Below are 24973 nucleotides of genomic sequence, written 5' to 3' on the forward strand. Positions count from 1 at the left end.
AGTTTCAACCATTTTACAACTGTTATGTTGAGATGAAATTCAGGCTCAGATTATCCCATATTTGCTCACTACATAGTTTCTTGCACTTTCCTCTGAAACCCAAGGTTGGCAAAACTTCTGAATTAGGTCATTCAATCTTGTGTGTAAATTTTTTTGTTTGGATTTTCTAACTATATGATTCCCAAACTAGGTTATGTTTAAGACTACTTGAACATGAAAAGCATCTGTGTATATATAATATTGGTACTTCATATAATCTTACTAACATATACATGGTGCTGTTTTGCCAACTACTCATTTTGCTGTTGCCAGTGGGTGTGTATTTTGAGGATGACAGCTGAACATCTGCTTGTGTGCTCTGGTGAGGAGAGGGAGAGAGACCAAGTTTTTGTATGGCACATCTACTATCTTTTACCTTTGCCCATGAACCGAGACCATCTAGGTGTTTTTAACACCAAGATGAACTACCCCACTCTAAAGTAGGTAGATTTTGACTCTTGAAATCTTTTAGGACTGAAAAAGTAGCACTTCAAAGATACATCCTGACCCTTTTTTGGAATTCATCTATTTGTATATGTTGGTGTTTGAGGTGTTTGGGCTGATTGGTCATGGTCACCATGCTTAGCTGTGGAAATGGGGAGCCTGAGGATACATGTATGCTGCCCAAAGTAGCAAACAGCATCCCAAGGCTACCGCAGTCAGAGCCAGATGTCAGGATGGTGGGTGCAGCCTGCACCTTTGAAGAGCCACATCCCAAGACTGTAGCTCAGGCTTAGGCTGCCAATCCTTCCATAGCCGGTCCCAGTAATGCTCCCTGTGCATGTGCACGGGCAGCAGGCTTAAGAGACAACCTGCATATTCAAGTGTCATCCTTCAGTCTGCCAGCTGGGATCTCTTTGGGACCTAGGATGACATTTCCCCCCATCTCAGGGTGGGCCTTAGTCCTCTGTGTTAACTGATCGTGTTATTTTAGGGGATCTAACAGACTGGAAGGTGTCCTGTCCCCGAGGTCACCCTGGCAGGTAACTCTGGGCCCTCTGCCCCTCCAGATGGGGGCTTGGGCATATTCCTACCAGTCGGTCTCCAGCCATACTGCCATATGTTCAACCTCAGACACACGTCTGTATTTCCAAGAGCTGCGCTATTTTCTGTGTCTTTCCTGACCGTGGGCTACGCCTGCCGCGTTTATCTGTTGGTCACCAGCAAGGCAGGAGGCGCGGCACCAACCCACAAGGGGCTTCTTCAATGCATCAACGGCGCCGTGACTCCTGGGGATCGCGTGCGAGGGCCGCGGCCAGGGCCCTGCCCACCGGGGAGCCCCTGCGGGGAGGAGGAGGGAGGAGCGCTGCGCCATGTGAGCGGCTGGCTGCAGGCAGCGGCCCCCGAGGAAGACAGATGGGGTGAGGGACAGCGCGAAGTCTGGCTGTCAGCGCGGCCTCAGCCCCGCCGCGGAGGGAGCCCCTCCTCCCCGCGGGTGTGCACCTTGCTGCCGGGACGGCGAGACCATGGCGTCCAGCGAGGAGGACGGAGGCGGCAACGGCGCGGTGGAGGAGAAGGAGAGCGGCAAGAGGAGGAGGCTGGGAGCTCTGGCCACGGCCTGGCTCATCTTCTACAACGTCGCCATGACCGCGGGGTAAGCGGCAGCGAGCACGCCGGGGGCCGGCAGCGCGGCGCCTCAGTGGCAGCTCGAGGCGGCGGGAGCCGGGTGCGGGGCGGATGAGGCGAGGCGGGGTCCCGGGCAGCTCCGGCGGGGTCAGCCGGGCCGGGGGTGAGGGGGAGCTGCGGGGAGCGGGGCTAGCCCTCGCCTGTCGGGCATTGCCTAATACGGTGCAGCGCTGCCAGCCGCCAGCGCGTCACCCCGAGCCCGCCGCAGAGGTTAAGTATAGCCGGGACTGGAATGCCGGGCGGGGGAGCCGCGCGGGCCGCGTCCCACGGCACCGCCGCCCGCTTCCGGGCCGGCCCCCGCGCTTCGCCGGGAGCGGGGACGCCAGAGTGCCCCTCGGTGTCCTGGAGGGTCCGGGCGCGGACGGGCGCTGGGGCTCTGTCGGGCTGATCCGGGTGGGCTGATCCGAGTGTGAGCTCACGCCCCGGACTGCCGTGCGGGGCCACTCCTTCAGGTCCGTGAGCCCTGGGTCAGGGAGAGCAGAGTCCGGTCCGGCTCCCTGCGGCGAAGATGTTCCGCCGCCGGGCACGCAGGGATGGGCAGTGAGGAGAGCTGTACAGCCCCGGGGCTCGCCTTAGCCTGTGCTCCTTGCAGCCGTGCTCTGCTGTGGGGAAAGTGCGTACGGACTGGTAAGAGCACTCAGGTTTATGCTGTTTGTGCTTGAAGCACGTATTTTCACTTGCAAATTTGTCCGGGTCACGATCTCTTGAGGGGGAAAAACCAACCCAAGCTCCTGTTTCCGCACGCATAAAAGAAAACTAAGAACAAACAGTTTTATAACTTGTAGGGTGACATTCATCACAAGAACAGTTTTACCTTAGTTACCAGTGGGTGAACTCTGCCCTTTGAATCCCATTGAGCAAAACTGATATGCGGCAGTTAAAGCAGGTCAAGCATCAGTGCAGAAAGCCAGGAATACAATCGTAATCTGCTCACTAGCATCTGTGAGTCTTGAGCATGTACTCAAGTCCATTCGTACACTGCGCCTGACTTGAAAAGTGCTTTTACCCAATGTTAATTATTCTTTTTCTAGCTGGCAGGTTAATGTTACCTCATTGAATTCCCAGCCTCGTGTTCCATGTGTGAATTTGTTAATTAACGCTGACTCTTGCCACTGACTTTTGTGTCTGTAGAAGATTATCGAACCATATTTGTTTTGACCTTAGGTGCTGGTTCAGAATCTCCCACTTCATCTCTCCCATCTTCTAGTAATATCAAAAGGGATTAAGACATGCACAATTGCATATTTTATGTGGAAAAAGAAATAAGAGATCAAAACAAATTCTTAGCATCTTTTATGGATACAGTTTAGCTGAAAAATAAACATCTGAAATAGAGCAATATTTGGCAGGGGCACTGCATGGGATAAATAAGTAACAAGCACAGTGTTTGTCCAGAGAGTGTAATGCAGCAAAGTGTTTCTAGAATTGTAACAAACTAATATACAATTGCATGTTAACAATGACTCTAATAAAAAATGTGGCTTATCTTTCTTTCTAACAAAGGTTTAGGGGGCGAGAAGGACAGATCAGTACCCTGTGACAGATCAGTACCCAATCTTACTGAAAGTCCCAAACAGAAATGCTACGTTCATTATGGAAAGTGTTTGCGATTTCCCAGTGATGTGCAATACTGAGTACAAGAGCTTTCCCGAGACCCAAAGTCAAAGACACTAGCAAATAAATAAATAAATTTACAGAAATCCATGTCCAAATAAATACGTAAGAAAAATGTATTTGCAGTCTTAGCTTCTGAGTGTAGTCCAAGATTACTTCTGTTTGCCACCCTTTTGCTACAGAATGAGATGCAGAAAATGCCTTGTTAGGTTAGATGTATTATGACTTCCTGGGCTACGGCTGGGACAAGAGCTGTTGCTGTCACCATTCATACTGCCAGCTGCATGTAAACTCACTGTCACCTTCCTCTTGTCAAACACTTCACTAGAAAACATGGCAGCTTTACTGTGACGGACTAACACTGGTATTCCAATAATTCCTTGTTTCTACAGTGGTGGGTTGCAAACTCATATTAATGCACTCAGATTTAAAATCTGTTATAAAACCTTGGTAACACTTGTGGGGGCAAATTTTGGAGCTCAGACAGATCAGATTCATGGGCTTATAGTAGAAAGGATCAAGGAGAGGAATGGTTCCTTCCATGTGGGGAAGCCTGACTTAACTCTATCTGAGTTTGAAATGCTGTCATGAAGTGCTAGAATGGACCCTGCCAAATGACAGCCTAGCAGAGGCCACCATGCGTAAGCATTAAGGGGCTGATACTGAAGCACATGCCATCCGAGGTGAACAGAAGGCTATCACGATCCATGCGACTCTCATGCCGTTACAGCATAGCAGGTCTGACTGAAGATCAGTATTTCCTTGTGCCCTGTTTCTGATACTAGCTTAATACCTTATGATTAGAGAAGGGTATAAGAACAGGAGATGTGTTAAGTATTTATCCGAATGTTTATATAAACATTTATCTGAACATTTATGTACTCTCTCAATCTGTCTCTGAGTATTTCTCAGCATCCTTGGTATAGCTTCGTGTACAGTGAAAGCAATGAGTAATTGCTCCTAATTGTCATCAGACAAGAAGTTAGGATACAGTTATTGTAATTTTTATATCTTTAACTCTTAAAATAGCCATCCATAGCTGTGGATATGCCTGTAACTCTATATTTAAGAATTTTTTGTACTTTGTGTGCATCAAAATCTGAAATTTCAAGGCATCTAGCTAGCATGATGTTTGTAAGCATGTGCTATAGCTTTGCATTGAGGATGGAATATATAGTGTGCCATTTTGAAAATCTTAATTATATGATCATGAGTTAATTATGTGGAAGGAATTGCGTATGCCTTAGGTTATTGTTCTGGGTCTGTCTGGGCTGGGTGGTGGGGATCAACTCACCACAGTTTAGAAGGCTGGGGTTTTTTTGGTCTCAGTTTTTATCTGAGATTTCAATGTAAGTTTTCTACTAAATTCCAGATTGATCAAAAAATACTGTTACTTTCTTTCTTTCACATTGGAAAGGTTACCAGTTGGTGTCATTGATGAGTTTTCTTCCAAAAAAAAAAATAATTTGCAAGCACCATCAAATGTATTCAGAAGTATTCAGATCACTAGTAATTCTGACAATTGTGAGTTGGGGTGTCATGAAAAATGTTAAAATGATGTGCGTAGGTTCCAGTCCTTTTCCTGTATTTTACCTATGACCCGTAACAGTAGATTCAGTGTCGTGTTTGTGGCGTATTTTCTGATAACTAATTTACAGTAGAAATGAATGAGGATTTAATAGTAAAAATATGTAGTCACTGCTAGTGAAAACTTTGATGGACCCATGGTTTTTGGGGGGTTGTCATCATCATTTCAAGTTAATCCTCTGATTCTCTGTCCTTCTCCAGTTAAAGAGATGAGTGTAATGTTTACATAACAGTATATAATATTTATATCTAAAGATATTTTTAATGAACTTCTAAGAATGCTGACAAGTGAAGAACCAAAGATTATGTGAAGAAAATATTCTACTATATTATTTATGCTGGATGGATATTTTTAGAATTCTAATTTGAAATGTATCCATTCTCTTTCTTTTGTAGGTGGCTGGTATTAGGTATTGCCATGGTGCGGTTTTATATACAGAAAGGAACACATAGAGGCTTATTCAGAAGTGTTCAAAAGACACTTAAATTTTTCCAGACATTTGCTTTGCTTGAGGTAAATCTTAAACATAAGTTTGCTTTACTGGATACTGCATATCATAAGCAAAACACATTTTTAACCTGGATTTAATATAAAAATATTATATTAGTACTTAAAGTCTGTTTAAATTTATTATTTAATGAAGGTTTTTTTTTGGGGGGGCAAGGTAAATTGAAACGAACGGGCACATTTTTTCAAATTGAATGATAATATTTCTTTAAAACAAATACTGCCTGGGAACTGCTTTGGTTTGAGAGTCTTTAACTCAAAAGGCAAAATCTCTGAAGGCATTCCAGTCAGCAGATCAACCTTCTAGTGTAGTAGATAGCTCGTGTCCACCTCCATTCCTTATACTGGACTCATTATCCTTGTGTGCCTTTCCTGCTTCTGCTTGTCTCCAGACTTGATCACATATAATCCATTCCAACAGGATCTGTGCAGTTGTGCAAAGTATTCTTTAAATAATATGACTTTTGCTAACAATGCTCTGGTGGTCTCAGTTTATGGTACGTCTGTGAATGAAACTGTTGGGTGTGTTGAGCACTTACAGTTCTTTCCCGGGCACAACAAAGAGTGCCTATCTGTGTTTTAACTTTTTTTTCCTCAGTCTGTCTACAACATGTACTGTGTTCAAGCATAATAGTTCAACCAATTATTAAAATCATGTGGCCAGCTCTATATAGACTGTTACACTATTAAACTTTCACAGCAAGTAATTCTACTCAAATATGTCAAAATAATGAAAAGCACTCTACTTGCTAATCATTACTGACAATACAATAAAGATACAATACAATACAAAGAAAATAAAATAAATTCGAAATTTCATTGCTGCCATTGGCAAAATTATAATAACATTATTAATCTGTAATGAATACAGAACATTTTAAAATTGCTATGCTTTCAGCATCCCTTATGTGACTCCCTCCACACTGTCCTGTAAAATTATTCTTTGAGTAAGATAATGGAAGGGAAGCTTACTAGTTCAAAAAGTAAATGCTTTGTAAGTATTAAAATATGTAATATATACAGCTAATTAGGAAAATAAATCTCTTTTATGTGTTTGTGCACAAATACTGAGCCCATCACAGCACCGGTTGCCAGGGCTCTGATGTGTATTTCTTTTAAAGATTGCTAGTTGAAAACAATAAAAAAGAGTTCTTCAGCATTAAACCTAGGTTTATATTAACATCAAAAGACCATGTTTATAGTGTAGATAGTGACATACTGTACATCAGTAACCTCTAACTTATTTTTGTTTACAGGTAGTCCACTGTGCAGTTGGTGAGTTCTTTGTTTAGTTTTTCTTGGAACTACTTAAAATGTGAATTTTGGAGCAGAGATAACATGTTTCTCTTTTTAAGGAATAGTTCGCACGTCTGTGCTTGTGACTGGGGTCCAAGTGAGTTCAAGAATCTTCATGGTGTGGTTCATTGCACACAGTATAAAACAGGTATGTGCGTGAGCAAGTCATGTTTTGATTGGTTTTAAGAAGAAGCTATTAATACAGTTCTCATTCATAAGGAAGGCCAATTTAAAAGTTAATTACATTCCTACAGAGAATACTTACATACTTGAGTCTGATTTTGGAAGTTGGGGTTACAGGATTTTAACCCAAGAGACTGAGCCTGGGTCTCAGCTGTGGGTCAGCACTGTCTTCAGCATTGTGCTGGCTGTGGTGTACCTAAGTGAAATCAATGACTACTATGACTATTTACCAAAAAATCTATCACATTGTAAACAGTTCCCTTTCAAAAACTTTAATTAGCACTTACTGAATTAATCTAAATAAAAATATGCCTTAAATTAAATTTTCCTGGATAAATGTGGTTGTGATTTTGCAGTTTATTTTAGGAACCTGCTCAAGATTTTAATGTTATGATTATATTAACATTTGATGGAATGCATACTGCATTTTTTTTTCATTAAAGATCTATCAGGTTGTCTGGCATGCCACAGTGACACTTAAGGTCTTGTATAAATAAATTATGATAGTTTATTTGCTTGGCTGTAGGTGATTGTTGTAAGTTTAGTGATTCATTAGCAGAATAAAACAAGCAGACTGCTTACAGCTAGTAGATAGGACATCAGTTCAGTTTATGAAGTCTTCTTTCTGTGAAAGGCATGTAAGAACTAAGCGATCGATTTTGATGCTGTGCTCCTGAATTTCCTTAAACTTAAAAAGCTGAGCCATTAAACTGTCTCACCAGCAGATGGCATATGCCTTTCTGTTGATGGAATATTTTAGCATCTGCCTCAGTTGTCAAATCCCTTTGTTTCAGTTCAGAGAAGACTCGTTTTCTGCACTTCATCTTTTCCTTTACTGTTGCTTTTCTTAACAAGGAATAGGCTTTTCATGTCTTTTTTTTTTTTTTTGTAAGCTAAGTATTTTCATTTTTTTCATAAGGGAAAATGTCTCAAAGATTAACAATTTTTTATATTCAGTGTTTACGTGAATGCTGAAATATAGCACTGCATTTCACCATTTTGTTATTATCGACAGTGGATTAAATCTTCAGCAGCATATCCAGTCATTTCTTTTGTTTCCTCTGTCTTCAATACAGTAGGTCAATCTGTGTCCAAGAAAAAATACATCTGACTGTATGTCTGTATTTCACGATGTTATTGCTTAGCAGGCATGAATGTTCAGGGTCACCTTAGGTGCTGAGAGGCATGTTAGTGATAATAGCCAGACCCAGATCTCTCTACTTGACTGGAGCTTTGCAAGGCAACAGATAGGAATTCTTTGCATACTTATTTAAAGCTCTTCTGCTTGGATTTAGCACTGTGACATGAATCCAAGTTGGGGTTATCAATGTTTGCCTCTAATTGCATGACGTTAAGAACAACCTAATTCTGTCTTTACCTTTGCTTTTTTGTTTGGACATCTTTGCACTTCAGTGTTGCTGTTTGAGAGTTTGGTGGTATTTTTATACCACCTTCTCTTTTGTGATGTTGGCAAGATCCTTTCACTAAAAGTGTACCTTCTTTGACTGACACATTGAGGGTGCGATTTTATGAGCTGATGAGCACTTATGGTTCTTCTTGACTTTTGACAGAGTTGTAGATTTTCAGCATTTTTGAGATGTATTTTACATATCTTTGTCACCGTGTTGCATTTTATTTAAAACAATAATTTCCCTTTTTTGAAATCTTAACAAAACTTGTGTTACTTTATTTTATTTCACAGACATCCCTGGAGCTTTTCAGCCTTCAGGCATGGAAGTGTATTACAAAATTCCTCCCCTTTTAAAGAAAAGAAAATTACTTGCGTGTAATTCTTCTCAGAAGGTAGTGTTTGTAATAGATCCCCATGTGCCTTCTTCATATTTGGGGATTTCTGTTTATTTATTCCTTAGAGTGAAAAAGAACCAATGTTTTGAAACAGCAGAGGGATGTGCTACCTACCGATGAGACAGTTTAATGACTCAGAACATAATCTTAAATGGAATTGTTGAGTGAGTTTACCCAAAGCTCCTGATGTACCAACTAATCTTCATTTAGTGGTCCATCTGTGTTCCAGCTCCTTAACTGTCTTACAGCTCCTTGAAGTCTGCAAAATTCCATCTCCTGTGGCCAAGTTCCAGTTAGTAGTTTATACTAAGCAGTTCCTTTTGTCTAAATTTTCCTGGAGACATGCATTATCTGGTGAGGAAGAAGAAAGATAAAAAGAGAAACTTCAGGAGACAGAGTAGTGAAAGACAGAATGGGTAAAAACTGACTGTGAAAGGAGCATATCTTCTGTAGCATTGTTTTCTTTTTTTGTGGTTTTGGGGAGCACGAAAATAATCAAGTAAATCAACCACAAATAAAAAGAGACAGATAGCATAGTGAAAATGAAGGTAGAAAATAAAGAGGAGGAATATGCTTAATTACAGAAGTATGTATTTTGATATTTACATAATGGATAAAGATTGCTCAGTTTGCAAAATGCTTGTATATTAGTAAATACATATGATAAAGAACGGTACATGACAATGGTTTCAGCATATCACTATATGCCAAAATATTATTTCTTTACAAGATGTTAGTTCTGTTCCATGTATCTTAAACAGAAGTCTGTTACAGTTTGCACAGAAAAGAAGCGTAAGGATGAAGAAAGTGTTGGTTCTTTATACTTCTGCAGATCCAGAATGAGGAGAGCGTTATTCTTTTTCTGGTCGTATGGACTGTGACAGAGATTACTCGATATTCCTTCTACACATTCAACCTGCTCAACCATTTGCCATACTTCATTAAATGGGCCAGGTGGAGATGCCTTGCACTTCAGTTTCTCATGGTTCTGTGCATGTTAGTTTCACGCATGCTGAGCTAATACACAGCAGAGCAGATGTTTGAGCTTTGGTTATGTGTCCGCAGAGTGAAGTTGGTTGTTTTCTGTACTTGGGATCATTGTTACTTGGTTTAAAATGTTAATTTTTTAGCTGAAATTTCGGGGTGTGATTTGTTCTTTGCTTTCTGTGTCTCATGGTCTGAACTCTGTTTTCATTTACTTCTTTTTTTTTTATTCTATCTTCGGAGCCATCTTTTAATTTACATTATGACTCCTTAAGATGCTTTTGAATACAGTACTCCAGATTAAGTACCTGTGCTAGTCTTTGTGGATTTCAGATCTTTGAAAATGTGGGAGTTATTGTCACTCAATATGTATGCATATTATTACTGTATGAGAAGTTCTGCTTTATCAGAGCTTTTTTCTTGTATCCATGTAATGAAGCTAAATACTGATTTAGTTCAGCCCACATAGAAAGTGTGTTCCATATCAAAACTGCTTTGATGTTGAAGCATACTTATGGTTGGTCACTAGATCACACGTATTACAGAGACTGCATGTTTATCAGGAGACTTAATGGGAAGAGTAGTAGTATCTGTAGTCATTATTTGAAAAATATCTGTAAGACAGACAGACTTACACTGTTACAAGGAAAAATCTCTAACCTACATTCAGCACAATTGGTTCTTATGTAAAAGAGTGTTTGCCTATTTTCCTTTATTTTTATTTTCTAGATAATGCAGTTCTAATGCTTCTAATGCACTTCTTTGACATGTCTGATATTTATGTCCATTCCTATAATACATTGTCTTTTTTGCTAATAGGCTTGGTTATGTTTAAGCACTAAATGCTAAACTTAAAAATAACCAGGTCTGGTTTCATTAATACTTTATTATGTAGGCTTCAGAAAGAGAAATGCATTCAGAAAGTACTACATTGACAGATACACTGTTTGCCATCAAGTCAGTGTGTCTTTGAGTGACAGATTGTTTGCTTCCTTATAATGGACAATAGGGAAAGCTGACATTCTCCCGGCAGAGAAATGTGGTGAAGTATCCTATATACAAAACATTTGAGAGTGTATTATCTTTTCATAGAGTCCAAAATATCCCATCAAGATTTACAGATAATCAAACAGCACAACTAGGCATAAAGTCGGTACTCCAAGGGAGCTGGATATTTCTGATCTTTAGCTTATAATTGTGAAAGATATCTGTTGTTAGTGGAACAAGTATGCTCTAAATTTTTGTTTGAATTTTCACTTTGGGGTTGTTGAGTTGGTTTTTTTTTCACTGCATAAAGACAAACTGTGTGTAGGTCATGCCACTGGTTCCTTTTTATACCTTCCCTGCCTGTTTTCTGACCTGTGAGTCCTCTTAGGCCCATTTGCTCCTAGAAGGGTTTCATGTCTGGTTGCTGCTGTCTGCATCGAGTACACACTGTCCTTTTCTCTCTGTGTGACAGCTCTCATTGCTGTTCTCTGCATGAATTCGAGAGCTGTTCCTTAAGAGAAACTGCATCTCCATGGTACACTATGCCTAAGGACAGCATAAACCCCATTGGTTACGTTTTTCATTTTATCACCACCTATGTGGCCTACGGCATTCAAACCACATTTTCTTTATACTGAAAACCTTCAACTTTCATTTGAGTATCTTTTTCCCATTTTAAAATGGATCTGATAAGTTTCTGGCACTCGTGTTTTGGTTTTTGGTGTGGTTTTTTCCATTTCCATTAGTGGTAAATAAAATAGTATTTGGATTTCCCATGTGGCAGTGGGTAAAACAGGCTTCTAATGTTTCTCAATGTTTTCATTATCTTCAAAGAGATAACAATACGTAGACCCAGTGTGTGTGTACTGTGACAATGATATATAAGATCATCTGAATTTGGAGTCTGGTCCTGGTCAGAGTCCTGTCAGTGACAACAGCAGCAAGACCTGAATTTTTTTTAAAAAGACATTATTGCAGACTACACATTTGTGGGCATTTTACTTTTCAGTATTAGACATACAAACGTTCTGATACTTCACTGTTTTTAAATAAAAGTGCTGAGGAATGCATTCTCTGTGAACCTAAGTAAGTGGTGCTATCCAGAGTAACTGAAACTGGTATTCTATGCCAAGTCAGGATGTGCACCTTGATTTTGGTGCAGGATCTACTGTAATACATTGCTGTGCCACTAATAATAGCTAGGGGAAATTTTAAATTCATGGGGTGTTTCTCACGAGTTTTTTTGTTGTTGTTGTTGTTGTTTTTTTGATTGGGATTTTGTTTTTTGTTTGTTTTTAACGCAGATACAACTTTTTTATCGTTTTGTATCCTGCTGGAGTTGCAGGTGAACTGCTAACCATATATGCTGCTTTACCCTATGTGAAGAAAACAGGAATGTTTTCACTGAGACTTCCCAACAAATACAATGTCTCCTTTGACTACTATTACTTCCTTATTGTTGTCATGTTCTCCTATGTGCCATGTAAGTATTACTTAACTATAATAATGCTCACAACATAATAATCAATTATCATCAATGCTGGAAATAGTCCCTGTAGTTAAAGTTGCTGAACACCATCTACTATAAACGCCTGCTTTCTGTTCTTCCAAGCTTTGCTGTGCTTTAATTGGGTAGACTACAATCTTCTGTCCTGTTATCTTCCTCAGAACATAAACTATCTTAAAAAAGTCAGTGAAAATACTGAAAACATTCCTAAGACTTGGACAAAGTAAAAAAACTGTTTGCTTACACACAGAAATGCCCATACCTGCGTTGCTGAGAATTTCTAGTGCCTCTGACACTTTGAAGTGACGGCTTAAAAGTTGTTGTGCAAGTTGTGCCAAAGATTTGCCTTGTTTTTATTGCTATTAATATCCATTTACATGTCACCTCTGAAAATCACCATTTGGGAATGCTTGGGAAAAACCTAAAGCAATATTCTCCAAGATTTTGTTTACACACAAATGCACCCCCCAGACCTCTTTGAACGTATTTCAGTTTCTGTTTTAATTAGATTGTCCTTGTACTTCTGGATGCTAGATCCATTGGCCATAACCAGAGCTAAAATTAGAGAGACTATGTCTTTCACTTTCAGTGTTATTTCCACTGGTACCTAAGCATTATTGACAAGGAGAAAGCAACCTGATTCAAATATAGCACCATGAACAGGGCTAGACCAAACTAGGAAAATAGAATATTTTAGATAATCTAGACAGCGAAGCTAGAAAGAAGATGAGAGATTAGGGAGAGGCATTAAGAAGGAGGAAGATTGAAGTTTCAAGGGTCTGTGATCTGCATCCATAAAGGGTGTTCATTTAAGAAGTTGACCTTGAACGTAGGCTTTCACAGTATGCACTCACACTGATTTTTTTTGTCACAAGAAATCATAAAGGCCATTGGGAGAGATTTATGTGAGTAAAAGATGTCCTAAGCTATCATAATGTACAGTTTTGCAATTGTGTATATAACTTCATGATTTTGGAATAAATCCAATTTTCTGTTCATTAAATATAAGGATCAAATCTATCGGCAGGACAGTAATGTAATAGATTATAGAGGGCCTGGAGGGAGGGGGCTCCTCATCTCAGACTTCACAAATAGGGTAAATCTGTATGCTCCTTAGTCTTGATGGAAACATGCTTATCTTAACACATATTTGAAGACTTCAGGGGCTGCCAGAAAGTGATTAAGTCCTGTTTATACAAAGAAAATGTTGGAGGGAAGTTCCTGGAATATGGGATGTACATTCTGCAGTGTGACATAATTTTTCCCCAGTTCATCATTATGCAAACTTTTACTTTTCTGTTATTTGAGCTGTGATTTTTGTAATCTACTTTTTTTTTCTTTTATGCTTTAATCAAGTGTTTCCACAACTCTACTTCCACATGCTGCGGCAAAGAAGAAGGGTGCTTCATGGAGAAGTGATTGTGGAAAAGGACGATTGAATCAAGCCGTGTAACTATGGTGCTTTTAATGGAAAAAAAAAGAGGGTAAAAAAAACAAAACTTCCTGTGATTTTTCTGAGTCCAAGTTTTAAAACATGGAGCAAGAATAAACAACTGTGCATCAAATAGCATGGACTGTATTATTTTTACAATTAATACATCTTCAGACTTACATTTTCATCCTTGGTTTCACTTTGTTTTTTAATTGTTCATTTCTTCAGACAAATTATTCTCTTATTTTCAATAGGTTGACAAATAGCTTTAAGAGTTGGAATGGTGGGCTGCTATGCTTTTTGTTCTGAAAGTTCTGTTATGACCTGTACTCATCATGAAAAACGGAAGGAGAGTTGATAAGTTGTACTAAAAGTCAGTCTTCTGGAAAACAGAGCATCAATTAGGTAATGAAGTTTTTCACAGACTGAGTGGCTTAAATGGTATTTAAGCTTTATATTAAATAGCTTTCCAATTATAAGTACTGTTAGCATATTGTTCAACATTCTTTTGATTACAGGATCACACTATAGAACTCCAGAATGACTTTTCAAAGGAGACGAACTCTTGATTGTCAGTGCAAATTTAGATCTGTCTGTATTTTCACTTGTAATAGTAAAGATATGTAGAATAACAGATACAATATTAACTGGTTAAAAGTTTGTGCAGAGGAGCAGATTTGATATGCCTACCTTTCTCTGATCAGTGGCTGGAATGGGACTTGTTTTCAGAGGAAGACTGATTGTCAGTATGTCTTCTGTTCTACATTTAATTATGTATGCAGAAAAATTATAGTCCTGCATTTAGAAACTATAACTATAGTGTGATACTTAACTTCTTATAAATGGCTACAGTGGGATAAAATATATTTGAAATAGTGTCTTAAAAGATCAGTTGTGCTTTAAATCATCCCATTGTGCAATTTTAATTGCTCCCTCCCCATTAATTGTTTATACTGTGTTGACCTAATTCTATTTAATGCCTTCAATAATCTGCAAGAGGGATCTACAGTATATTAATAAAAGTTGCAGATGATATTACACTGTATGACACCTGAGTGGGAGAGGTTCTATGAACTGGACTCAGCCTGAGAGATTCAGAGAAAATCTAATGTGTTTGAGGAAACTTGGATACTTAATGAGAGAGAGAGAAGATTTAAATGTAATCATGTAGTAAGAAGCCTTGATAATGTCAGCAAGAAAGTTGCTTCTGGCATCACTAATTTCAAAAGAAGAGTATATATGCAGAAGAGCTGCATCAGGCATCTGTTAATCAGAACACTCCTTGTGATTGCCAAGGTCATTTCTGGAGCATGGTATTACATTTGGGTATGTCAAGGATGAGGAATCGAATCAGTCTTCTGAAAAGTCAGAGAACAGTAACAAAATTAGTTGAAGCGAGAAAAGTCAGAAAGATTGAATCTTGAGAATGTATAATTTTTTGTTATATGACAAATATATGTAAAGGAAGAGGCTTTCTAAGTGTGAAGGTGTAACTAGAACTGATTATATAATTTCAAAACAAGGTAAATAGCCAGTGAATATCAGGAGAAAGATTCTGCCAGTGAGCAACGAGCTGGGTTATGGAATGACACAGTAGAGCTTATCAATGCATACAGTTTCTTGGAAGGTTTTAAGTCAGATATGATGCAGTAGTGGAAAGTAATCTTCCTTTGGCAAGAGTTTGAACTACATACTTGAATAGGCAGTTTCCATTTCTAGCTTCAACGATTCTGTGATAATACTGCTTTTTTGAAAATTGTAGATACAACTTTTCCTGGTGTAGGAGGTAACTTGATGAAAAAGCAAGGATTTAGTACATCCCTAGCTTTCAAATTCCATTTTGTGCCTTAAATTTCTGGTATTTATGCATGTCTTCACTACGTGTAAATTAGTTTTCTTTTAAATGACAGGTTCGTACTAGACTTGAGACAGAATAGTTGTATTCCTTACAATTTTAAAAGGTATAATCTTTGTATTTTTAAGATTAACTTTCACGCAAGGTGCTATCATTTAACTTATTACTTCTCTGTTTTATATGCAGCTAAAATGATTAAGAGTTTGAAGTATCAACTGCAACACTGAATCACAAAATAGTTGTTTCACATGTTCATGCTAGCAGCGTGTTTGTCCAGAGTTCTTAGAGTCCTGTTTTATAAACTTCACATGCTTTTTTTTTCCATGAGGAACATCATGGCAGTTTTTAGAAATACTTCTCAGCAAGCAGAATAGTGTGATGAAGTACAAATAACTAAGATTAGATTAAGTTCTGTGTCTCTTTTCTAACTGTCAGGGCAGCTCACTGAAGACCATAGCTATCCATTAATTGAAAATGCTTTGGATACTTTAAGGATGTGATTTTGAAATCCTTGACTGGATGAGTGTATCCCACAGATATTATTCCTGTAATAAAAGGAATACCTGTGCTATAACACTCTTACGTGGTTTTTTTTTCATTGTGGCCTAAAGATACATTTAGCAATCAAGGAGCTATTTTTGTATCCTTTTGCACCCATAACCTGAAAAAAACACAGCACTGTTTGATGAAACCTTGGGTTTGCCCTTTCATAAAGCAACAGTGTAAAAGGTAGTGATACAATTTTGAAAGCGATTTACAGCAACAGAAAAATCTTGCTAAATGATAAATGAATATAAATAAAGCTAAAAATTATTTACAGTATTGCATTCAGCATTTCATAGACCATAGAGGCTGCCATGTAGATTACCTTACATGGCATGTACTTCAAAACAAAATAAAACAACATATTCTTTTCTTCCTCTTCTTTGGATTAAAGCCTTTTGAAGCCCCAGTGTGTACATTGTCTTTTAGTATCTTCTCATATATAGTCAGAATTGCAGGTAAAATCCTTGTACTATTGACTTCAGATGGGCCAGGGTTTTATGATAGTTAGCTTAAACTTCAATATAACATCATGAAACGTTTAATCAGCTTGTTAAATGGACATAAAAAGTATGATTTTCATATGGTGCTCTCTTTCCAGCTTCTTTTTGACACCTGTTTTTTTTAGTCTTCCTCTCTGCAATATTTCTAGTTTTCTAAAGCATTAAAATCCTCCTGCTTATGAAAGATTAGGAATGTATTCAGATATCAGCATCTTTAATGTTTTGAGGTAGTCTTTAACAAATTGTTCATATAAAGGCATTTTCTTACTTGTGCTAGATATGCCTTCTGGAATGGATTAATACAGAAGCTTTTTTTAATCATAGTACATAGGAATAGGCTTTTGGAAGGAGATTCCTATTCATCAGATGACATATCCCACTATTGGTAATAACATATACACACCATCCTTTTTATAAAGCCCAGCTGGGAAGCAGTTGGATTTCTTGAGGTTCCCCCCAACACTTCCATGCTCTTCCCACGGTGAAAGGCTCTCCTGGGACAGATTGGGTGAATCGCCTTGTTTCACAGCATTGCCCAGGATGTCTAGAGGCCACATGGCCTCCCCTCATGGACAGTGCAGAGGAATATGATGCTGAGAAATTTTATCTTCCACATTAGCTGCCAAGAGGATCACTGAGGCCATTGTGAACAGTAGCTGTGAACATCATTACTCTCACCTCTCACTACGCAGGATGTGAGAAGGGAGGAAGCTCAGTGTGCTTTTATACCTTCTGCCTAGGGAGCTCATGAGATCAGCTGGGAGAATCTCTGTGCACACAGGGTGTGTTACAGAAGTCTTTTCTGCTCACTCAGCTATCTCATTACTGTCTGTTAATGGACAGGTTGCAATGGCTAGTTACAGGGAGGTCCATGGAGACCTTTTCTGTGACCAGAAGGAATCTACCTTTTCTTATCCAGAAAGAAATACGTGCATTTCAAATCTAGGTCTAGCTACTGCTCTGACTGTGATACTTGCAGTCTTCACACCAACTTACTTTAGTGTATATTTGCATATTTATATTATTACTAAATAAACTCGAAAACATATTACGATCATTATAGTAAGTTATAATTTAAGGTAGTCACTACATTAACAGTTTTTGTGAATTCAGCTCTTACTTAATCTGCCTTAAAGGAATATAAAAAAAAAAAAAAGGAAGTTAATACAAATGAGTGTTCTGCAACTAGGCAGGAGGGCTTCATAAATCAGAATTTTCAGGCAGGCAGACTGGCTGCAGTTGTTTATAAAGGATTGGTTAAACGTGGTTTTGAACAAAAAGGTTTAAAACTTTTCTGAAAATTAAATTTCATTTCATTATGTGTATTTTACAATGTGCTCAGAGATACTGTATTATTTATTATCAGTTTACAATTTGAATTCATGCTGAATATACACTTTTTATAGATTACTAACTGTAGCCCATTAAAATGTTTCATTCTGTGTTTGTTACAATGACGGTTTAAGAAACAAACACCTAATGTTTCTGCAGAGCTCTCTGTTCTCTTACTCAAGTGAGTTGAAGTACTGCTGGTGCCTATGAAGCTCTGCAAGTCTGTTAAACTGGTAGATTTATATTTGCCAAGGATAGCTCCTTACACTTGCTTTCACGATGACACACCTGAACAGTGAGTGATGCTCTTGGTTCAGTATCTGGTACCACTTGTCCCTGATGCCATTCCAGGGCTCTTGAGTGCCTTCTGTAAGACTGAAGGCTTTACAGAGGTCAGTAAGTGATTCATCCTTAGGACTTACCAGATTTGGAAGACCTGTCTTGTGAACTCTTAGCCCACAGAAGTGAGTAAGTCTGACAAATGGACTTAAGGCTGTAGCAAGACAAACTGTGGCAAAAATGGCTAGAGTTAAGTAACTCTAGCCCTCTCATAGGAGCTAGCTGTCAACTTCAGGCCTGCAACTGATAGTGGCTTTTGTGTTCTAAAATGGACAATACTTTCTGTGCCATGTTGTATCAACTGAAACATGTTGTCTTTTTATTCACAGCTCTCTTGCTGCTTTGTTCAGTCTTGAATGTATCTTATGTCCTTTAAGTTGATGGCTTTGTAAAAGTGTAAGTACAGAAATATTTATTGAAGCATATCATGTATAGAATTGTGCTTAAAGATTCTTAATAATGTAAATGCACCGCCACTGCTCATTGTTGTCATTTTTTCTGAGATGCGTTATCGTTAGCAGTTTACACAGACAGGAAAGCAACACAATATGATAATTTTAATAACTTATTTATTTGCAAATATTGTAAGATTTGTTGGGTTACAGATTCAGATATTTGTTTTAGAGATTGTTAATAATGTAGCATTGTAGAAATTCATCAATTAAAAGATACATTCTAAACTATGTTCTATTTGATTTTGATTTGTTTTGTAGTGTGTAGACATCAGTACATACAAATGTTCACCATTTTATACCAAACTGGTTTTACAAATACTATACTTTTTTATCTGGAATTATTTCAAATATTAATCTTGAGGTCCTGTGTAGCATATTTACTATCAGCCAGTCTTCCATTTTATATTTCTTTAAATATATTCCATTAAAAAGTGGTAGGTTTGTGAAGTAATACTGGTTTATCAAACCAGAGGGAAAAATACAGGGCATTAAAGAGAATGCATAACATCTGTCAGCATGTGTGAAGACAATTGCGTTACAGTGGTCCTGAAATAGGTATTACAGTAGTGGATATTTCTGTGTTTTGGAGCAGGACTTTTTTTGGTATCAACCTTTTGAGGAGGGGTGGAGGCAGAAAACATCCTCTGGCTGTCCTCTGCTACATGACTACAAAACTAACAATGACATTGCAGGGATGAGGATTTTGTTGCCATGACAATGTGATAAAGCAATATGTGAACACTCACACCTACTTCTTTTGAATTAGGAATCAAGTGGTTGTAACCCCAAGGAGCTTGACTGCCTACAAAGGCTAAATCCTGTTAGTCAGATGCATTATAATGGAATCAGCCGTAGATCTCCTAATCTGAACGTCACAGAAGTGGTCTTTTGATCTAAATTTACAGGATAGGATTTATTTGTCTTGGTCCTTGCCAGCTTCCCACCAGTCAGGTTTCTACAGAATATGGTGGAAGAATATCCACTGATCTCAGGAGGAGTATGATGGGACATAGACATTCTCATACTCTCTTCTGTGTAAATCTGGATTTACCAGGAAAAGAGTAAACTCTAGCACTGTTGGAGAGAGCACATGCTTGTGCATTAGCTGCTGCATGGTAGCTCGCCTGCCTCCCAACTTTGCAGTGTGACAGCATCCAACAGGGCTCCCTGTGGAACATGCAAAAAGTCTAGGAAATCTCCAGCATTACACTAATATTGCATTATACTAATCTGAATTCAGCAGAGTCACAGAAACCCCCTTCACATATCTGCAGAAGTATCTTTTATTTCTGAAATTAACCTAGGCCCAATGACACATCCCATTAAAAATAGGCAGGGTTAGATCAGCCCTCACAGCTGCTTGGACATTCCTAGCTTGGAATGCTGCTGTCACTGAGCAACTTTGATTTTCATATGCAGTCTCTTGGCGGTCTGTGCTCATTCCACTGTCATAAAATGGCACTTTGCCTGCCCTTAAGTGGCTGTGCCACGTTCTAGATAATTTCTCAGTTGCTTCAGAGCCTTGCTATTTTACATGTTGGCAGTAGCCCACAGCTGGAAGAACACTTCATTGTGATATTCCTAAATTGGTGGAATGGCTACATTCCTTAGAAATAACTCCATTCTCCCAGTGATTGCAGGATGAAGATTCAATACTCAAGACTAATACTTTTTCTGATGTGATTGATTGCCTCCTGAATAATGCTATTACGCATGAACAGTTACTAGGGGTTTGCTTGTTTGTTCTACCTATATCATTACCTACAAACTACTTACACCATTGCCTACTCAATATGAAGCCAGTGGGAATTTGTGGTTGGCATATGTGTGAGTTCCTTGAGTTTATGGCGAGTTCGTAATCCACTTCCTTGATCAGTAGCTTCAACTCTTGTCTGCAAATTTTTGTGGAAAATACGCAGTGATTTCGCCTCCTGTCTGAAGTGAGCATTATACTTCAGGTTATCCTTCTCAATGCATTCAATATTTAAGCATGATTCCCTTTTTGCCTGTTTTCCTTCTGACCTGTGTAGGCTAGTGCCATAGAAGGAGCCATCACAAGATCTCTTGTAAATAACACCAGGTTCTTGTTAGTTCTCTTTTTGCTCCCCAGCTCCTTTGGACACTTGCTACAGTCCTTGAGCTTAGTTAAACAGCACTAAGTTGGAGATAACTCAGTCACCTTCCTGTGGTATGTAAAGCATCAGAGATCACAGTATGAAGAAGACAGAAAGCCAGCAGAGAACAGCGGAGCTAACATTTTATGTTAGACAAAGAGTGGGTGGCTTTACCCATGTGCTGAGGGTAGTACCTTGGGTATATATTCAGAGAACTGGAGAGGAGACTGTATTTCTGAGTCAGTCGCTCCTGGATGTGCTTGTGACTGGAACAAGCTTGCTATTTAGCCCTTGGTATTGAGAAGACACATGAGACGTGCTTCACTGATGAGTGGTACCATTTATATATCTGCTCTTGTTTTTCATCTCTGGGCACGCTATGTGCCTGCAATTGCACGGTTTGTAGGTGCTGCTTTCTACATGTTAAGAGAATTAGCACCTTCCCCCAGTGTTTTAATGTAGTTCAATTCTGAGATGCCAAGAACTTCTTGGGAAAAAATAGTGCTGTAGACTGAGCTGATTCCATCTTGAGAGCAAGTAAATCTATTCAGGGTTTTGGGTGCCCTCCGTAAATAGTTCTGGCAGCTAATTTAGTCCTGCCTTCCCATCTTTCTGATACCCTCTTTTCCAGCACAGGCTGTATCTTCTAATTCATTCTGTGCTATGAAATCTCATTACACAAAATAAAACATTTATGAAAAAGAAATACGAGGTATGCAGGTGGGCCAGCATGCTTAAAATATGGACCTATCCTTCCTTATTGGTTTTGTTCTGGTGGGAATCATGAGGGGGAGAAGCAAAGCTATTGTTCGCTACCAGTGGTTTTAAAGTTCCCTGGCTGTGAACCAGCTTGAGGGAAATCTGCTGAGGGATGGGGTTTGTAAATGCTTGCTGAGAAGTCAGTCATTCACAGGTTCTTTTTCCCAGTGTATATTGAAGTGCTCTTATTGCTTTAAAATGATTGCATGTACTTTAGAGATGATGCTTATACCTTCAAGGTGTCTTGTGCTGGTCCTAAGATTTCTGTCAGCGGGCTTTAACCTTTCTTTTATTCAGTTATACTCCTGTTACAGGCCTATAGCATCCCTCCAGTGATGATCTTTCTTCAGCATGTATTTCATATTTCCCTGAGAGGCTGTGACTGTTGTACTTAAACATGTTCAGAGCCTAGGTAATATTACTTACTATTTCTTCTGGTTGAAAAAGGCTATTACCCTTGTTTTGGTGATGGTGAGCATGGAGGGGTTTTGATCAAGGAATGATTAGTTTCAGAGCTCTGAGATCTACAGTGAAACCTGGAAACCTTAAATTGGAGGAAGGAGTTAAATTGCTTCATTATTGACTAGAAAATCCAAGATCTGTAACAGGTGTCTATTGAATGAGATAATTAGGCATGCTTTAAAGTCAGCTGCAGCCAAGCTGTTATTTCAGTATTGCTCTCTCAGAAACCCCAGGCAGAGGATTATTGGTCTCACGATGATAGCAAATGCCCTAAGAGCACCACCCAGGCTAGCCAGAGTTATTTCCCCTTGTAACTCTTCTTCCATGAGAAACTGAGAAATAGTTACTGTGTAAGTACACTGAGCTGTTATTCTTTAGGTATACTATTTACCAAGAGGTTTCATCTGCAAATAATGCCTCTTGAGATGGTGCATGGGAAGGATCTGATAATTCAGAAAAGCCTCTAAAGAGATCAGGTTTTCAAATGTCACAGCTGGGTAGGTTTGCAGTTCACAGTAGGCTTGGATGATAGGGATCGTGGGACCAGATGCTCTGCTGCTGTGCCTCAATGGCGTTATGCTGGCTTATACAAATCTAAAGACCTGACTCTTAAAAAGGCTTTTCTAAGAAGAATAGTTACAAATTTGGAAATGCTGTCCATGAGAAATTGTGGTATTTTTCTATTTTAATTTGGACAAATGCTAGGAATACCAGCATTCCTTTCAGAAAACCAGAGCTCGAAACAGGAGGGATTTTTGTTCTGAACCTGTTCTAGATTAAACCTTTTCTGAATGTTTTGATACTACGAAACTCTCAAACCCATGCTATTTTCCTAGGAAATCCCTGGCTAGCTTAGCTGCCAAGTCCTGAGAGTGAGGACGTGGGTCTACGGAGCAAGGTGTAAGAAGGTGAATGAAGAGCTGTGTTGCCTCCCCCAGCTGTGAGCGGCTGGCAGAGGCTTCGACACCAGGCAGCTGCTGCATGGGACTGCAGCCCTGCAGAATGAGGTCAGTAGGTGGAGAGGCAGCTGCCAGGGGCAGGCTTTAGAGATACCAGCGAAAGAAGCTGTGGAAGGAGCAATACAGAGTGGAGCTTGCCAAGCTGGGGAAGCAGGGAGTGGCCACAGGGAGCAAGGCACCAAAAGGAACGGTCTTCAGATGTTTCACGCATGGTTGTTAAATTGAGAGGGACTTTTTAGGTCTTCTGCCTTGCAGAAAATGGAGGTAATGTTCCTGGGGGAGAAGGGCAAATGGATGCATTAATCCCAGATTTGAGAAAAATACAGTCTTGTTCAGTGAGATTCCACCATTGATTTTACCCCACTGTGTCACATTGTGTAAGCTTTTATCCTGACTCAGTCTGTTTCTTTCCAATATAAGCAATGAGATGGAAACATCTGATACGTTATGACATCTGTTTTCTTTCCTGGTGCCTTTGACTTGGAATTTTGAGACCAGTGGCAAGAACTTGAACAAGGAACCAGTGAAATCCTACTAAAGGCATCCATGCCGCCCTTTATACTGCACCCTTCCAAAGGAATGTTTGGCTGTTCTGTGCATCAGGAGTTCACCTTAGTTCTGTGATGAGAAAGTCCTTTAGGGTCTGTCTGAAATGGCTACACAGCCTGTGGAAATCCCTGGAATAGTCAGAGCTTTGCTAGTAAGCCAGCAATTTGAGATCTGTCTCTGCTGAGGATTTGGTTTCAGTCCTGAGTAGCCTCCTGTCCCCTCTGATACAGGAGGACAGATCTGATCTGGTCACTGCCGTGAATCTGGACTATTGCAGTGGCTCCTTGCTCTCAGTCTGGGAGTGTAGGTGGAGTTAAAGTAATGCCTGTTCTGACAGTTCACCCATCTGATTTTTTTACCACTATGCCCTCTGGGAAGTGTGACTGGCTGGAAGAACTGTATCTTGTGCTCAAAAGCGTAGAAAGAGGCTTAATGTTGTGACACACAAGAAACTGGCTGGGAAAAACGAAGGATGAAGTGACAGCAATAACTGTTTAGAGAATTTGAACGTGGGATTTAACAACAGTACACAGTAAAAACAAGCTAATTCCATAGTATAAATGCTGATCTTGCATATCTGAGGTAAACTGAGAAGGTTTCTACTTTTCACAGGTTTTTCTGATACTTGAAGTGAACCAGATGGTCATTTTGTGGGAATTAGTGTGGTGCCCTGAAAGTTAAGCTGACAGTTCACACCAACCTGTACGTGCCCTTTTATAAAACACATCATGTGTATTTCTCTTGTCTGTATTGATTTAAGTTTTCTAAACTACATCTCTCCAGATCATTCTGTGGAGAGCTGAAATAAATCCAGCCACTCTCATTTCATTGTAGCAGGCCTTACTTGGTTTAAGGCTATGGCAAAGGCAATTTTTCCTCTCCGTTATGTATGAGTCCCTTCTGACACTGAGAACATTCTATTGTCTTCACAAAGGATTGATGCTGTTTATTGGACATAAAACTAAAGGGGGCACTAAAACCAATGATAATAATACAGTATCTGCAGACAAATAGCTTTTCTGAAACAAAACAACAAAATGAGTTATTGCTGGAAGTGCCAATTAATGCTTTTAAAATGCTTTAAATGCACAGTATCTATTTCAGAATATTGAAACGCAGAGGTAATTTGGGCTAAAAGAAGATGTGATTCACAGTCGAGATGTAAGCTGTGACTTGACAAGGGGTTTAATAGCTGCCTTAGGCAGATCAGAGTGTGTGATAATGAGCATCTAGCAGAGCTGAACTTTAGTTTGCCGGAGTAAGCAGTGTCAGTAACTAGCTGGTAATGCTCCTTCAACAACACAAAGAGGCAGAAGTGGTCACTCTTGGCAGCAGTGACTGCTGCAAGCTTTGAGCTAGTTACAAAGTACTCATTCTCAAAAGAAATACATACATTCATATATAGTCATAGTCATATATATGCACGTACATCAATGTATAAATAAGAAATCTGGTTTTGTGGAATACAGTTCAGTGAAATGACAGAGGAGTAGGTTCATGAAAAATCCTTCACCAGTTTACTGTGCTCCATTGT

General features: G+C 39.3%; 1 protein-coding gene across 2 annotated transcripts; it reads left to right on the forward strand.

Moving 5' to 3' along the window:
- The first annotated feature begins 1262 nt into the window (after nt 1-1262).
- On the forward strand, nt 1263-17246 carry HACD1 (3-hydroxyacyl-CoA dehydratase 1). Of its 2 annotated transcripts, none has more exons than XM_061352305.1 (7): nt 1263-1633; nt 5263-5380; nt 6631-6649; nt 6736-6818; nt 9492-9613; nt 11935-12113; nt 13494-17246. In XM_061352305.1, exons 1-7 carry the CDS (start codon nt 1506-1508, stop codon nt 13574-13576), a joined length of 732 nt encoding a protein of 243 aa, XP_061208289.1. In that variant the 5' UTR covers nt 1263-1505; the 3' UTR covers nt 13577-17246. The 2 variants fall into 2 exon arrangements, with proteins under 2 accessions (XP_061208289.1, XP_061208283.1); XM_061352299.1 differs by having other exon boundaries at nt 1265-1633; nt 6730-6818.
- Nucleotides 17247-24973: the final 7727 nt, after the last annotated feature.

Source organism: Neopsephotus bourkii, unplaced genomic scaffold, assembly GCF_033783945.1.
Source record: "Neopsephotus bourkii isolate Nb327-2 ecotype Australia unplaced genomic scaffold, CSIRO-AGI_Nbou_v1 NB_53, whole genome shotgun sequence".
In the NCBI taxonomy this organism is placed as follows: Eukaryota; Metazoa; Chordata; class Aves; order Psittaciformes; family Psittacidae; genus Neopsephotus; species Neopsephotus bourkii.

Coding starts and splice junctions, on each gene's coding strand:
- HACD1 (XM_061352299.1), top strand. CDS start 1,506: ATGGCGTCCAGCGAGGAGGACGGAGGCGGCAACGGCGCGGTGGAGGAG. Junction 9,614..11,934: donor TACTTCATTAAATGGGCCAG/GTGGAGATGCCT, acceptor TTTTTAACGCAG/ATACAACTTTTTTATCGTTT. Junction 12,114..13,493: donor CATGTTCTCCTATGTGCCAT/GTAAGTATTACT, acceptor GCTTTAATCAAG/TGTTTCCACAACTCTACTTC.